Source organism: Acomys minous, assembly GCF_964271855.1.
Source record: "Acomys minous genome assembly, chromosome: 18".
Taxonomy (NCBI): Eukaryota; Metazoa; Chordata; class Mammalia; order Rodentia; family Muridae; genus Acomys; species Acomys minous.
Genome location: NC_140501.1, coordinates 64,522,061 through 64,538,377, shown reverse-complemented (window position 1 = coordinate 64,538,377; position 16,317 = coordinate 64,522,061). Strand labels below are relative to the sequence as shown.

The window sequence follows — 16,317 nt, the reverse complement described above, 5'->3', positions numbered from 1 at the left end:
CCTCCTCCTCCGACTTGAGGCAAGCTGTTTTGTCTCATCAGCATGTGCTGAGTAACACTGCGACAACTTGTCAGCTGAGAAAACTAGTTCTCGCAGGTTGCATCACTTGCAATCCCTATACACGCCCAGCACAGCTTGAAAACCAGAGCCCTGCTTTCTGCTTTGTCTTCTCAGCTGATTTATATATGAAACTATGTATATTAAATCATTCGTCGCTGTTGTTGTTGTTGTTGTTATTGCTGTTGCTGCTGTTGTTGTTTGAGACAGGAGTTCTCTGTCCTGGAACTCAATCTGTAGACCAGGCTGGCCTCAAACTCACAGAGATCCGCCTGCCTCTGCCTCCTGAATGCTGGGATTAAAAGCATGTGCCACTGCACCCAGCTATGAAAGGATTCTTTAGTAAATACAAATTCTGTTAAACGTTGAACCCCAGAACTGTATTTCTCAGACTCACTAACGGTGCGCACTGAATAAAGTTGACAAGCTGATGACTTTACCAGCTAACAATCCTTCTCTAAACCTACCTGTCTGAGCTGGGCGGTGGTGGTGCACGCCTTTAATCCTAGCACTCGGGAGGCAGAGGCAGGCAGATCTCTGTGAGTTCGAGGCCAGCCTGGTCTACAGAAAAAGATCCAGTATAACCAGAGATACACAGAGAAACCCTGTCTCAAAAATTTAAACCCATCTGTTTTTATAGTCTCTTCTAAAAGAAAACCCTAACACACACACACACACACACACACACACACACACACACACACATAAGCAAACACAAATTCTAGAATAAACTGTCACCTTATTTTTCAGACCATAAGATGCACTTTTCCTCCCCAAAAGTGGGAGGGGGATTACAATGTGCCTTATGGTCAGATTGCTGTTTTTACTGTTTTTCTTGTTTTATTGCTCTAAAAACTGGGTGCATCTTACGGTCAGGTGTGTCTTATAGTCCGAAAAATGTGGTACCTGTTGAATTAACATTACAAACTCACTTTATTGTCTTTACATTTCTTATTTTGCCTCAGAGTCTGGAAATGTTGCCAGAGGCCAACATGGCTTTTCAGCCTGATATTTGGAAACCCCGGGCTGGAGCCAGTTCAGTCACTTACACTTACTTCTGATGATGCCTCTTGGCCGCGCACTCTAAGGCGTCCAAATTCTCTAATTTTCCCAGGAGCCCAGGAGAGAGATCACTTTAGCCCACTTGGCGGAAATGGAGGCTGAAGTCTTGGACTTAGAATTTATAGCTGCTGAGGAGTTTATCCATCACCTGCTCCGCACTCTCTGTTCACAGATGAGGAGTCTGGCCTGTGGCAGCAATAATAATTATTGTTTGGTGGCAATAATTACTATGTACTTAGTAATTTACAGTTAATAAAGCACTTTCATATTTAGCAAATATTTATTGAACAAGAATGGGAGGAAAGACCTGAGAACACAGTGGTCGTGGAGAATCTGAGAGTTTCCTTTAGCATCCTTGCCGCCACACCCATAAAATGGAAGGTCCTCTCGGATGGAGCCAGGACCTCCATCCTTTCACACTGGGTATCACAATGATGGACCATTTTCTGCCTCTCTGAAGATGAAGTACTCAGTTTTTCTCTACCATCCTAATGCTGTGACATTTTAATTCAGCTCCTCATGCTGTATTGACCCCACCCATAAAATTATTTTCATTGCTACTTCATAACTGTAATTTTGCTGCTGTTATAAATCATAATGTAAATATCTGACTTTTTTTAAAAATTTATTTATTATGTGCACAGTACTGTGCCTGCATGTACACCCGCAGGCCAGAAGAGGGCATCAGATCTCACTATAGATGATTGTGAGCCACCATGTGGTTGCTGGGAATTGAACTCAGGACCTCTGCAAGAGCAGCCAGTGCTCTTAACCTCTGAGCCATCTCTCCAGCCCAATATCTGATACTTTCAATAGTCTTAGGTGAACCCAAGGGGACCACTAGCAGAAGACATGGAGCCAGGAAGAAAAGTGGTGTCAGGTCTAGGCCAGCCATCACGGCCCATCACATTTGTCTCCTGGCCTCCTCTTCCCTCACTGAATGGAGCCTGTGAGGAACACATATTTCGTCTTCACAGGCAGTCTCAAAACATTCACTCATTTGCCCTCCCTGTGCAAGATGTGTGTGTGTGTCTGGGTGTCTGTGTCTGGGTGTCTCTGTGTGTGTGTGTGTGTGTGTATGTATGTGTGTGTGTGTGTGTGTGTGTGCCTGAGTCTGTGTGTATGTCTAAAGCAAGAAGGTAAATACTCATAGTTGGTATGACAAAAGTTACATTTTATTATGCTGAGGGTCATCACACTCTAAATTTCTAACTATGGCCTATCTCCCTGAAGCCGCACACCTTGGCAACCACGTGTCTTAGCTGAGGGTCAGGTCCTGCCTCTAACAGCAGGCTCTGATGCAAGGCTCAGGATCCTGGTGGGAGACTCTCCAGCTTGCAGGACAGATCAAGGTGGGGACCCTCCAGACTAGCTGAGCAGAGCATTTCTCTCTGTCTCTGCTTTTATATGCAGTCCAGCGGGCATCATGGGGGTCTAGGACTGTGTCTGGTTATGTGGAGTGATGTCACTGGGTTCTGGATAGCAGGTGCAGCCTTGGGTATAGTGGGGTTCCTGAATAAGCTATTTTTACCTGTCTAAAGGTATACTCATTACAGGGTGTCCACGGGGATGGAGGAGAGGACATATGTACACATGTGCAAGTAGACTCCAGAAGTCAACACGGAGTGTGGTCCATCACTCTACATCTTATCTATTTATTGAGACAGGGTCTTTCACTGAGCCTGGAGCTCACAGATTTGGCAAGACCAGATGGCCAGAAGCCTCAACAATCATCTGTCTCCCCCAAAGCTAGGAATGCTGCCGTTAGCTGCCACACCCAGCTGCCTATATTAATGCTGAGAATCCAAACCCGAACCCTCAGCCTTGTTCAGCAAGCACTTTATGAAATGAGCTATCTCTGCCGCCCTACATATAAACCCGGGATGTTTGTATGTTTGTTTGTTTGAGACAGGGTTTCTCTATGTTGTCTTGGCTGTCTTGGACTCGCATTGTAGACCAGGCTGGCCTTGAACTCACAGCGATCCCCCTGCCTCTGCCTCCTGAGTGCTGGGATTAAAGGCGGGCGCCACCACCCCGGCTTTTTTTTTTTAAAGGAAGAATTATTTGGAGTTTAAGGAAGCAAAGGAAAAACGAAAATAAATAAATAAATACATAAATAAAACAGAACCTCAAAGTTTCCTCTACCGCAACTCTCCCCCACTCCGCCCCCAAAAACGGAGCCTGCAGCTGTGTGAGGAGCGGCTGGAGAACAGAAACACCTGAGGATTCCTGTAGAAGAGGTGTGGGCGGGCGTGCAGAAACTTGGACGGAGAACTCGCGGGAGTCCCAGGTCGGGCAAAGGGTAGTGAACGAGCGAGCGGGCTCCGGGCGCCGGCAGGGAGCGCTCGCCACTGCAGCGGCTCCCCACCCCGTTGCCCCAGCTGTCGCGGAGCACGTCCTGCTAGCGGGGCTGTCTGTCTCAGGAGGCAGGACACTTGCGCCACTCGACCAGCCTCCCGCCCTTTGAACTGTTACCTCCCCCAGCAGACTTCACCCACCCACCCCCCACCCCCCGGGCCTGAACTATGCAGAAAGCTGGACTGCTGCTAAGTGGCTGGACTCGAGCGTGGACATCGGTGAGGATGGCCAGCTCCGGGGTGACTCGCCAGAGCCCACTCGCGAATAAGGTGGCCCTGGTCACAGCCTCCACCGACGGGTGAGTAACCAGAGCCAGAGTCTCCATCCAGAAACAAGTATTCGTTAACTGCTGGACTCTTGTCCTCAGGCCTCAAATGTGGCCAAAGGTCTGCCCGGGAGAGAAAAAGGAAACCCAAACGGTGGGCCTGAAACCGCTTCGAATCCCTGGCCTGGCCCTGCCACCCGCCAGCCCTTCTGTCACTGCTTTCTTCAGCTTTGTGATAGCCAGGTGGACCCAGGTCCCCATGCGTCTGGGCTTCTGGGCTGCCCCAACCAACAGCTCCACCTAGAGTCTGGGAAGACCAAAACAGCAAGTCACGTCACCCTTAACCTAGATCCGGTGCCCAGATCTTTACTTGGGTCTGTATATTATTTTGGCCACCGGTCCCCAACCTGTCTCACCCCCCACTCTTAACTATCTTTTTTTTTTTTCATCGCCACGGGACTTGGCTACATAAAAGCTCCTTAAAAACCTAGAATACAGACGTATATGAAAAGCTAACGTCTGTCGATTATGAATTGTGTCACTGATATTTACATTTTAAGCCATGCTTTTCTATGAAGCCCCCCCCCAAATATAAAAAGGGTAGAATTCTAAGGTTGAAGTCTGGTAAGAGAGATATTTGGGGATATGGGCCCCCTCAAACAAGGCCCTCGAAGCCACGTGGCATGGCAACTAATGCACACGTCTCATTTCTCTCCCCTCTGACCCAACTGGACATAGGTACAATAGCCAGTCCTGAGGCCTGCGCTAGGTGACATCAGGTCCTGGGAACCGGGGCAAAATACAAGCTCATAATAAAGTGATCTGAGCCTATCTTTCTGTCAACACCGTTAAGTCTACTCTACTTAACAGAAAAACATGAAGCGCAACTACAGGGAGCGCGGGAGCCCAAAGCTAGGAATCCGAATCCAGAGCCCATGTGTGCTCAGCCCCTTTTTCCTTGTTGTAGAGGCTTTGACGGTGAATCTCTTTTATAGGATTGGCTTTGCCATCGCCCGGCGTCTGGCCCAGGACGGGGCCCATGTGGTCGTCAGCAGCCGGAAACAGCAGAATGTGGACCGCGCAGTGGCCACGCTGCAGGGGGAGGGGCTCAGTGTGACTGGCATCGTGTGTCACGTGGGGAAGGCGGAGGATCGAGAAAAGCTGGTAGCCACGGTGAGCAGGAAGAATACGGGTACTGGCCAAGAGGGCAGCTTGCGCCTTCGTGCCTGACTTCTAAGTCAGCAGCGGGTAGACGCCAGCGTCCTGGTGCTCACACCCAGACTAGTCCGCCAATACTTTTTAAAGATTAATTCCTATTGTTTTAATTATGAGTATAGTAGGGGATGGTTCTTGTTAGTGCCGGTGCCCGTGGAACCCAAAAGAGTCTTGAATCCTCTAGAGCTGGAGTTACAGGGGTTTGTGAGCCACCTCATGTGGGTGATGGGAACTGAGCTCAGGGTCCCTTACGAGACAAGTACACTGTCTACTTTACTAAGCCCTCTCCCTGTATACCAACACATTTTTATTATGTGCCCTTTCTGTTATGCCTGAATCCTGACACCTAAGAGCCAGATTCAACCAGCCAGAGAATCGAAAGCCACTCTGGTCCTTCAACCTTGTATGGTCTCTGAGATGTCCCCTCAAAATGGCTGGTCCTGGTTCCCTAGTATGAGCTAATAGATGCTCTCTGCTCTGTGGCTTATAGAGCTCACGTGAGAGGTGGTTCACCATGTTTCCTTTTCCTTCACCTGCTAGGAGCCATTGCCTGTGTTCAGAACCTTATGTCATTTTTTTTTCTGTCACTGTTGGTGTTGGTTTGGTCTTTTGAGGCAGCATCTTGTGCTGGAGATAGTGGTTTAAAATATTCACTTTGTAGCCCAGGCTAGCCATGGGCTTTGCTTCCCCAGGGTTAGACATACAAGTGTGAGCCACCACGCCCAGGCAAAGACTGGTCCTCCCTGTATTTACCAAGACTGGGTCACATAGCTGAAGACACCTCTTAAGCCAGAGAGGAAAGATCTACACAACCCAGGCCTATTCTTCTTTCAACGCCTACAGACCCAGGCCTACCCTCCTTTCAACGCCTACAGACCCAGGCACTTCCCCCACTTACGTAGTGCCTAGCTTTATGTGCCCCAAATAGACTTCAGTCTAAGCCCTGTCAGGCTTGACACTTAGCACCAGTCTCCAACTGCATAAGAAACTACAAACCATGCTGCAGAGGTGTGTCTTGCCCCAAGATTCAGGCTGTGCACTACCGCCCAAAATCCAAGGGAGAACCTACCAGAACAGAGAAAGCACAGCCTGTGTGAACACATTGGACAGTTGGAAGAAATGTTGTCAGCAGGACCTTAAGAGTTGACTCAAGTGTGACAGATAAAATAAGATGATTCCATTTTTTTAGTATTTATTTTTATTTTATGTGTATTAGTTTTTGCCTACAGCTATATCTGTGGCACTATGCGTGTTCCATGCCCATGTATGTAGAAGATCATGCCATATCCCTTAGGATTAGAGTTACAGGTGGTTTACCTGCTGGGTAGAGAGACCAGGGTCATCTGGAAGAGAAGCCAGTGCTCTTTTTTTTTTTTTTTTTTTGAGAAGCCAGTGCTCTTAACCACTGAGCTACCTCTCTAAGATAATTAAGTGTTCACAAATATTTGCATTGAAAGGGGCCAAATATGCCAGGTTTGGTGGCACACACCTGTAATCCCAGCACTCAGGGAGGCAGAGGCAGGTGGATCGCTGTGAGTTCGAGACCAGCCTGGTCTACAAAGCGAGTCCAGGACAGCCAAGGCTACACAGAGAAACCCTGTCTCAAAAAAAAAATTGAAGGATGCACAGAAAATGCTGGACCAAGAGCCTCAGTGAGGAAGCCGTTGGCTGTCACCCAGGTCTAGAGCAGTGGCAAAGGGACTTGAGTAGGGATTATTCAAGAGATAGTGCGATGAAGATTTTTCTAAGTACGTGTCAAGAAATGAGAATAGGAGAGGCAAGTCGCAACATACACACGGAACACACACGCACACATAGACGTGCACACGTTCACATATGTAAAAAATCTTTTTAAAAAACAACTGCTGGGAAGTCTGTACAAGAGATGTCAGAGTGGAGAGTAATGGGGTAGCCGTTGGCAGTTTGAGGTGTTCTCCTGTGTCAGCTGTTACCCCGCAGTGAGAAAATCTGCTCCCCAAAGGTGGGTGCTGCTCACCACCTCCCAGTCAGCACCACATCTCAACAATGGTGTTGTAGGCAAGCAAGATTCCCCACTTGATAATACTGTGTTTTAAATAAATGACTGTCGAAACTGACAAGTTCCAAAGCACATTAATGTGGTGACCATACAGTTCAGAGCAGAGTCTGAGAGTCATCAACGCGGTCTTTTCTCAGTTGGCTTTTAGGGGGGTTATATTGGGGTTTGGGGTGCTGAGGCAGGGTCTTGTTCTATAAGTTCAGACTGACCTCAAACCTGTGATCCTTCTGCCTCAGCTTTGCTGGAGCTGAGATCACAAGCATAGACTGTTATACCCAATTTCTCATGAACTTTTTATGCCTCTCTGACGCTCAGTCAACACACAGCTGTCTCCCCTGTCTGTGCTGACAAGCCTGAAAGAGGTGGGAGACGGAAGCCGGGAGAGGGCAAACACCCTCTGGTTCGGTTGGTTACCCTCTCCTCTTCCCAGACAACACAGAACATGACACACATCACTTTCCTTCTGTTTTTGCCAGTCACATGTCATCAGGCTTTTTGCACAGAGTGAAGGCGGGTGACAGGCTTTAGGCTACAACACGGAAGTTTAGAATGCGCGTACACACATATCAGTAGTGGGTTTTTTTTTTCAGTAGTGGTTTTAGAGGAGTCTGTGACTTTAAATTTTTGTTTAATGAACACGTTGACAGCCTGGGTATTCCTCCAGCAGTGTAAAAAAAAAACGACTGAGCTTAGCACCTAGTTAGCAAGAATAATTAGTTAAAAGGAGAAGCTGGCAGATGGTGCGTATTGTTAATGACACCCCTCCTTTGCCAAATTGGAGGCACAAAGTTGATTGAGGGCCCATTACATGCTATTTGCCCAAGGCTTCAAAATTGCCAGGTCTGGGCAAAGACAAAGCCTGGTTAGAAGGTGGCTTCTAACTCCTGACGGTGCACGTTGCTGTTGCTGTTGTTGCTGGCACGTTCTCCGGGCCTTCACCACCTACCAACAACCGACTGAGAAGGTGCGATATCTCCTCTTTTGGCTTTCTCAGTTTCTGCCTTGCCTCTTCTGTACTTCTCGGCCAAAAAGAGACAGAAAAATAACATCAAAGCTGAGTGTGAGACTTTTTCAAAGCCAGCCTAGTGTCTTGACCAGCACAGCCCTCATGCACAGCTGGGTTTGCACAGGTCCCAGGTGCCTGGCAGAGGCTCCTGGAAATCATCTCTCGGCTAGAGTTGGGATCTGATCTCGGTTCAGCCACCACTTTGTACTCTGAGAATAAAAATAAAATAAAATAAAATCTCTTTAGTCTCCCAAACACCAAAGGAGTGGGCTTCCTGCCCTTAGATTGCCCCTTCAGGATGATTACTGAGTTACAGCCTTGAAAATTGACCTTCCTCAGCCCTAGGTGTCATCGCTTCCACTATGAGGAAACTGTGCTAGAATGTTCCTTTCTCAGGATCTCTCCTCATTCCTGCACGAGTGGACAGGCTGGCTTTCGGGTCGTGGTAACCTATTCAAGGAAACTGCGAAGAAGGCAGTTGAGGCGATGGGGCTGGGACTCGAGGGGTCTGGAAATAGATTTGAGGGGAGAGGTGACGATATAAAGAATAAAGGAGCTCACAAAAGGGGAATGTAAAGAAAAGAGCAGAGGGTCAGAGGCACCCTTCAAAGAGGAGGCGGGTTGGGAGCAGCGCAGAAATAATAGCTTCAAATGTCAGCAGAGCTTACCGTGGCGTTAGAGAGGACGCTCTTTGAGGCTGACGTTGACAACTGCTCCTGAGAAGAAATTCCGTATCTGCATTGATGAACGCGCCTCCCTCCCTCCCGTGACTCACACTTTCCTTCCTCTCTCTAGGCTCTGAAGCTTCACCGAGGGATTGACATCCTGGTCTCCAATGCCGCTGTCAACCCTTTCTTTGGAAACCTAATGGATGTCACAGAGGAGGTGTGGGACAAGGTGAGAGAAGAGTGACACGCCCGGTCGGAGGCTGGCCTCCTTCAGCACAAAGCTTGGCCTGCTTGTAGGATGCCTTCCTTCCTCCAGAGCATGTGAGAAACGGCTCACCTGTTGTGGACTTGGTAAAGCCTGTGTGAGGGTTGTCGCGTCCCATGTCCTGCTATCCTCTGTCACCTCTGCTTGTCATTTGCTGTGTGCCAGCCACCTCTGCTTCCTTTTCCCCACCTCTCTCCCCTAGGCTGCTCACCCACGCTCTTCTTCCTGGCTTATTTCCAGCAGGAATTTCGCAGCTAAGAGGCCAATGACTACTATGCTTAAACCCACCCGCCCGCCCGCCCGTCCCCTTTCCAGCTGTTGGGAAAAAATGCCTTTTCATTGGCTGGGAATGTTAATAGCTGCTGTTCGCTGAAATTACAAAAGTTGATGCTTTATAGCATACAGCCACTGAATATAACCTTTTCTCTTCCCAACTTCACTGCTAAGAAAACTCTAGGTACCTAAAAGGTGCTAGGATGCTGATTTTCAGGCAAACATGTCTTGTCACATCGTATTCATGATGTATTTCGCCCATCTACAGCCTTTAATGATAAAGCTTTCACTGCAATATTCGTCTTTGTTTTCTAAAGTCACTATTCCTGTATGATTTGGATATATTAAATTTCTTATGATCCCCCCCCCATGGATTTCTCAACATGGGAGTTTAAGGATAACAAAAATATTCTAGTTTATCAGAGTTCCAAACATGAAGACCAGAGTGGCAAAATGTTCTTCAGTGAGCCACTTTCTGATTATGGTATTTTTTAAACTAAAGAAGCATCTTTTGGCCGGGTGTGGTGGCACACATCTTTAATCCCAGCACTAGGGAGGCAGAGTCAGGCGGATCACTGTGAGTTTGAAGCCAGCCTGATCTACAAAGTGAGTGTAGGACAGCCAAGGACACACAGAGAAACCTTGTCTCAAAAAAATCAAAGAAGAAGAGGAGGAAGAGGAGGAGGAGGAGGAGTCTTTTGCCAGGCGTGGTGGCGCACGCCTTTATTCCCAGCACTAGGGAGGCAGAGTCAGGTGGATCACTGTGAGTTCGAGGCCAGCCTGGTCTACAAAGAGAGTCCAGAGCTACACAGAGAAACCCTGTCTCGAAAAACCAAAGGGAAGAAGAAGAAGAAGAAGAAGAAGAAGAAGAAGAAGAAGAAGAAGAAGAAGAAGAAGAAGAAGAAGAAGAAGAAAAAGAAGAAGAAGAAGAAGAAGAAGAAGAAGAAGAAGAAGAAGAAGACGACAGAGGAGGAGGAAGAGGAGGAGGAGGAGAAGCAGCAGCAGCAGCAGCGGCAGCATCTTTTGGGAAAAGTTGAATAAAACCAGCTTGTAGTTCAGTGATTTTTTTTCTTCACCTTTTTATTTGAAAAGATTTTTTTTTTTTAATTTTTAAACCATTTTAGGTATATATGTATTTTACGTATGTGTGTCTATGCACAACATGCATGCAGAACTCACAGGGGCCAGAAGAGGGCACTGGGTAACCTGGAACTAAAGTTAAAGATGGTTGTGAGCTAAGCCCTGAGTGATGGGAACCAAACTGTTAATGCGCTTAGTCAATGCTCTTAACTATTTCACTTTTCTTTAATGTCACATACATCAAGCCCATACACAGTAGTTGATCTTTGACTGTACTCTGGATTTTTTTTAAAGTCAGAATCTTGTTTAAATAGCCCAGGCTGGCCTTGAACTAGCACTCTCCTACCTCTGCCTCTTGAATGCTGGGATTTGGGGTATGTGTCACCATGCCTGGCTCCAGAACCTTTTAAGAAGGAAATTTAAAAGAAACCCAGTGCTGAGACACACACTTGTTATCTCAGTATTTAGGCCACTAAGATGGGAGGCTCACTGTAAATCTGAGGCCAGCACAGCCTATGTAGTGAGTTCAAGGCTGGCTTAGATGATACACTATAAAACCCTGTCTCAAAAAAAGGGAGATGTGGGGCAAAGGGAAGAAATTTCAAGATCTGGGGAAAGTTTGTGATCAATGGTATAGAATATAAAATTCTATCACTGCTACATTTCTTGAGTATAATAGTGGATTATAATTATGCAAAAGGAAATTCTTATTCTTTGGGAAAGTATAGTCATGCCGTTTGGGGTTAGAGCATTGTCAAGTCTGCAGTAATTCACTAAAAACAAAAAACCTAGGGGCTGGAATGGTTCAGAGAGTAAAGTATTTTCTACACAAGCATTAGGACCTGGCCTGGGAGTCCTCAGAACCCACCCAAAAGCTGACATAGTTCATGTGATGCTATAGCCAGCACTGTACAGACTGGTGGAGACCCGCACATCCCCAGAGCCTGCTAGCCAGACAGCTAGTCTAGCTGACCCAGTGGCCCTGCCTCAGGGAATAAGGTGGACAGCAATAGAGGAAGACACCCAGCATTGACCTCTGGCCTCTACACACACACACACACTTCTTAAAAGAAAGAAAGAGCCAGCCGTTGTGGCACATGCCTTTAATCCCGGCACTTGGGAGGCAGAGACAGGTGGATCACTGTGACTTTGAAGTCAGCCTGTTTTTAAATGAGCCAGAAGGAAGGAGAGTGAGTGGGTGGGGTGGGGTGGGGCTAGGGAAATTACTCAGCAAAGTACTTGCTGTAGAAGCAGGAAAGCCAGAAAGCAGCCCTCCAGTGTACCTGTCATCCCAGCACTGGGAACACAAGCCCCTGCTGTGTTCTTATTGACCGGTCAGTCCTGCTGAATCAGTAACAACCCTTGACTCAAAAAACAGTAAGAAGTTCGAGAAGAAATTGAAGAAAATACTCTGCCTTGACTTTCTGACCTCCACAAACACACACACACACACACACACACACACACACACACACACACACACCACAAATTAAAGTTGAGCGTGGTGGCCCATATCTGAAATCCCATCACTAGGAAGGCTGAGGCAGGAGGACTGCCATGAGTTCCAGGATAGCCTGAGCAACAGAGTAAGAAAACAAAACTGTACAGCTACGTGAGGGAGATTACATCAGGCAAAGAGTTAAAAACTTGAATTCAGGTAAGGGACGCTGGATAGTCACTGTACTTCTGTCTCAAATGTTTAGCGAGATTAATATTTTTCAGAGTAAGAAGTCAGCATGGAAACACAGAAAGTAGACAACTCACTACTTAAAACAATTTAACAAAGTCATACAGTTGAATTTTAAATTTGAGATATGGGAATTGCAATTGTAGCGTACACCCCAGCTTCCCCGGAAATGTTCCCTTGTTATTCCACTTTCTGATAAGTATCCATCTAGACCGTCCATCCTGGTGGTCCTCCCACTGCTTAGGGCAGAAGTCAAGGAAATAACTGAACGCCCGAGTGTCTCAGGCCGGGCTACATTGTCCCTGAGGAACCCAGCCCACTATAGTGTAGATCCAGGCCACAACTCAATCCCAGGTTCTCTGTACTTGGAAGAAATATAAATAAAAGTCGAGCTGGAAACCCAAGCAAGCAGCCTTGAGAGGCAAAGCTGATTATGGACTGGCTGGGGAGGAGAGATGGATCGGCTTCATTCTGGCTCGCCAACAGGGGGCGCCACCATCCACTTAGACCAGCGGTGAGAGGCACCGACCCAACCTCGAACCCTAAGTTGTTCATTGTTAGGTCAGCCTGAGATCCCTACCAACTCTGACAGGCACTTTCAGGGAACCTATGAAAGTCCTGGGACCCTGTGACGCCCTTCTCATGTTGCCTTCCTTTCTGTTGCCTTCAGATTATGAGCATCAATGTCACGGCGACAGCCATGATGATAAAAGCAGTAGTGCCAGAGATGGAGAAACGAGGGTACCAACACTGAGGGGAAGCTTGGGTGAGATGGGGCCCCCGCGGGGACAGTGGGCTTTACGCTGAAGAGACTCGGCTCTCTTTCCATTTCAGGGGCGGCTCAGTGGTGGTTGTGGGTTCTGTAGCAGGCTTCGCTCGATTTCCTGTAAGTACCACTGCTACCTGCCCTCCGTCCTACACCGTGCACCCCTCCAGCTGCCCAGAGAAGTATTTTAGCATCATTCTACCAAGTCTTCTCCCACAAAAGAGACAGCTCGCTTCCATGAACCCCAACCTACCTGAGACTACAAGGCCATTTCTGTGACCTTTTTTTTTCTTTTTTCTTTTTTCTTTTGCTTCCCAACCCTTGTTGTACAATAAGAACCAAAAATGACCTGCGAACCAATAAACTAACTCAACTCTCCTCTTTGCCTAGTCTCTGGGCCCTTACAATGTTAGTAAAACAGCTCTGCTGGGTCTCACGAAGAACTTCGCCGGGGAGTTGGCCTCAAAGAACATCAGAGTGAACTGCTTGGCACCCGGACTCATCAAGACCCGTTTCAGCAGTGCGGTGAGAAGGGAGAACCTTGTACCCCAGATCCCACCCTACTGCCTGTGCCTTTTCCTACCCCCTCGCCTTACTAGACACTTTCCCTGGGCCAGACTCCCACAGACTCCCTTCCTACTGGGCTCTACCAAGTGAGATCAAGCCAGGAATTCAGACTGTACCCATTACTGCATCCTGTCTCCCAAAGTGCATGAGCGTTGAGGAGACATAACAAGAGATACGAGCTGGAAGGATGACGTTGAGGCCAGCAGTGGAGAGATCAGGGAGTGAAGAAGTGACAAGAGACGAAAGTTTAAATCCTTCCTCCCAGTCGCTGTGGGGATGGGCGGTTCCCTCGCTTTTCCTCCCATGCTTTCCTCTTCTTGAACCTTAAAAAGATTTCCCTTCTTCCCGGCAGTTGTGGATGGAAGGATCGAGAGAGGACTTCATAAAAGAAGCCATGCAGATTAGAAGGTAGGTGACTGTTAGTGTGGACAGACAGGAAGCTCTCGCCTGGCTTGGCGAGTCCCGCAGATAACACAGCATGCTCCTTCTAGATCTCACAGAGGCATAGACCCCCTCACTCCTATAACCTGGGCACTACTCTCACTGCAAAGGTGTCAGAGTTGGGCCAAAGTAGAGCTCTCGTTTGTTAGTTCGCTGTCTGCCCCTACCTGGTGCCTGGGAGACCAGCGCGCAGAAGACAGCGGCGTTTCCAAAGCTCACACCGATGATCCCACAACCCAAGCACAGCCAGTGAGAAAGCCCTGACTCTGCCTGAGGGAACCACTGGCTGAACTGCACAGACATTCTTGCTCGGTCTCCTGGAGACCCTAGTTGAATCATCCAACCCAAAGTACCTGATTCCTGGCTGCACATTTGAATCTGGGGTCTGGGGTCTGGGGGAGCTTTCACAAGTGCTGTTGGTTAGGGCACACTCCCAGGGACTCTTCTTTAATTGGCCCATGGTAGGATATGCCCATCTTTTTTTTTTTCCTTTACTTTCCTTTTTATTAGGCCTCCCAAGTGACTACACTGTGCAGCTAGCTTGGTGAAACACTAGGTCTTCAGTCACTCATACCGTCTAGAACACACAGACTCATAATACAAACAGTGTGATTTTAGCACATTCTTATAAAACGATTCTGGTTTTGGTTTTGGTTTTGGTTTTTTCCCCAGAGACAAGGTTTCTCTGTGTAGCCCTGACTGTCCTGGAACTCACTCCATAGACCAGGCTGGTCTGGACCTCAGAGATTCGCCTGCCTCTGCCTCCCAAGTGCTGGGACTAGAGTTATATGTTACCACTACCGGGCTTCAACTGTAGTCTTAAAAAGACAAAAAATAAATAAAATAGATTTCTGAAAAGGATCTGAACAATGAACCTGTACAGATGAAATAACTTGACCACACCATTTCCTGCCAATGCACTCTCTGATACTTGAATAGTATATATACATGTTGAAATAATTTCTTTTAAAATATGAAATAATTGCTCACCATTTTATCAATCTGATGCTACATTCTGGTATCTAAAACAGTATTTCTATATTTAAATATAACATGGTTTTGTAGCACACAGTATTTATGCTTCTATAAATTATATCCCCATAATCATAAACACCCTATTTAATAGGCAAAAAAAAAAAAAAGCTGTACACTGGTTCTGAAAAAAATCACCTAATAATCTTAGATGTTTTTTAATACATAGGGGTGTTTTGCCTGCATGTGTGTCTGTGTGCCACACGTGTCCCTGGTGCCCCGCCCCTGTACATACCCTGGAACTGGAGTTTTGAACCCTAGTGAGCTGCTGTGTGTGCTGGGACTTAAACCTGGGCCATTTGAAAGAGCAGCTGGCCAGCGCTCTTAAGGCTCTCACCAGCTCCCACCTCATAATTCTTAAGCAAATTTCAACCCCTGTGGGCCAGCCTGAGAGAGGCCAGCCGGTCTGACATTTGCTCTCTCCTTGTTTCCTGTTCCAGGCTGGGCAAGCCAGAGGATTGTGCGGGCATAGTGTCTTTCTTGTGCTCCGAAGATGCCAGTTACATCAATGGCGAGACAGTAGTGGTGGGAGGAGGAACCCCTTCCCGCCTCTGAGGACCCACCAGGGCAGAGGTTAAAACTCCAGCTGGTGTGTGTGTGTGTGTGTGTGTGTGTGGGCGCGCGCGCGCGCGTGCGCGGAGGGTGCCGTCCACCTTTGCCTCTGTGGCACTTCCCTGACGCTGCCTAACAAAATCAGCTCTGCCCAGTGATAAGTCCCTGCTTTCCCTGTGGTCCAAGTGTGGTCAGATGAGCATGCTGTTGCTATGGCCTTGAAAAAGGCTTTGGGGATTGGGCGGGGTGTGGTGATAGGTAGCGGAAACGGGAGAGGGGGGGTGTTGCTGAGAAGACTGTGGCTACCTTAGTGAAGACCAAGTCCCCCTCACCTCCGTCTCTGGAGAATTTGAGGGGAGATAGAAGGGACCTGGAGTGAAAGGAACAGAGATGGAAATTAACAATTTACAAATAGGATACAAATAAAACGAAGATGACCGAGCCGCTCTCAATCAGTGTGTGCTCATTTCTCAATGGGAGATGCTTAGTGTATCTGAGAAGTCTGAGCGGTGCCGGATCTCTGGAATCTCCCCAGCCCTCCTCCCTGTCTCCAAGGCCTGAGCTTGAAGCTCTAGGGTGGAGGTGGCTGCCTGCCGCCGAGCTGCCTGCCAGCTGTGGGGGGGAGGTGGCTCGGGAACTCCCAGGTGCTACTCTTAGCCTCACACCCCAGGGACGGTGCCAAGGACGCCACGGGGATCCCCGAGACTAGACTAGCTAGCAGAAAAGAACCAACTCCCTCCCGCACATTCGGGCAGGTCTTCTAGCAGCATCGCCCTTGATTCAGAGTTCCCTCCAGGGTCAGCAAGGACGAACTGGACGGTTCCTGAGCTGGAGGGCGGGGGAGGGCGGGGCCATCCAAGGATGACCGGGGACGGGTACTGAGGCACATAAACAAAGAAATTGAAGATTCCGAGCCGGGTGGCAGAGGCGTGGGTGGCAAGGCAAGTGGAAACGCTGCACCCCGCCCCCTGAGATAGCTCGGACA

General features: G+C 48.1%; 1 protein-coding gene across 1 annotated transcript; it reads left to right on the top strand.

Moving 5' to 3' along the window:
- The first annotated feature begins 3,433 nt into the window (after window positions 1–3,433).
- Window positions 3,434–15,784, top strand: LOC311589184 (dehydrogenase/reductase SDR family member 4). The gene is made up of 8 exons (XM_084767496.1): window positions 3,434–3,775; window positions 4,738–4,915; window positions 8,797–8,898; window positions 12,645–12,715; window positions 12,809–12,860; window positions 13,131–13,265; window positions 13,660–13,715; window positions 15,221–15,784. Exons 1-8 carry the CDS (start codon window positions 3,645–3,647, stop codon window positions 15,333–15,335), a joined length of 840 nt encoding a protein of 279 aa, XP_084623622.1. The 5' UTR covers window positions 3,434–3,644; the 3' UTR covers window positions 15,336–15,784.
- The last annotated feature ends 533 nt before the right edge of the window (window positions 15,785–16,317 follow it).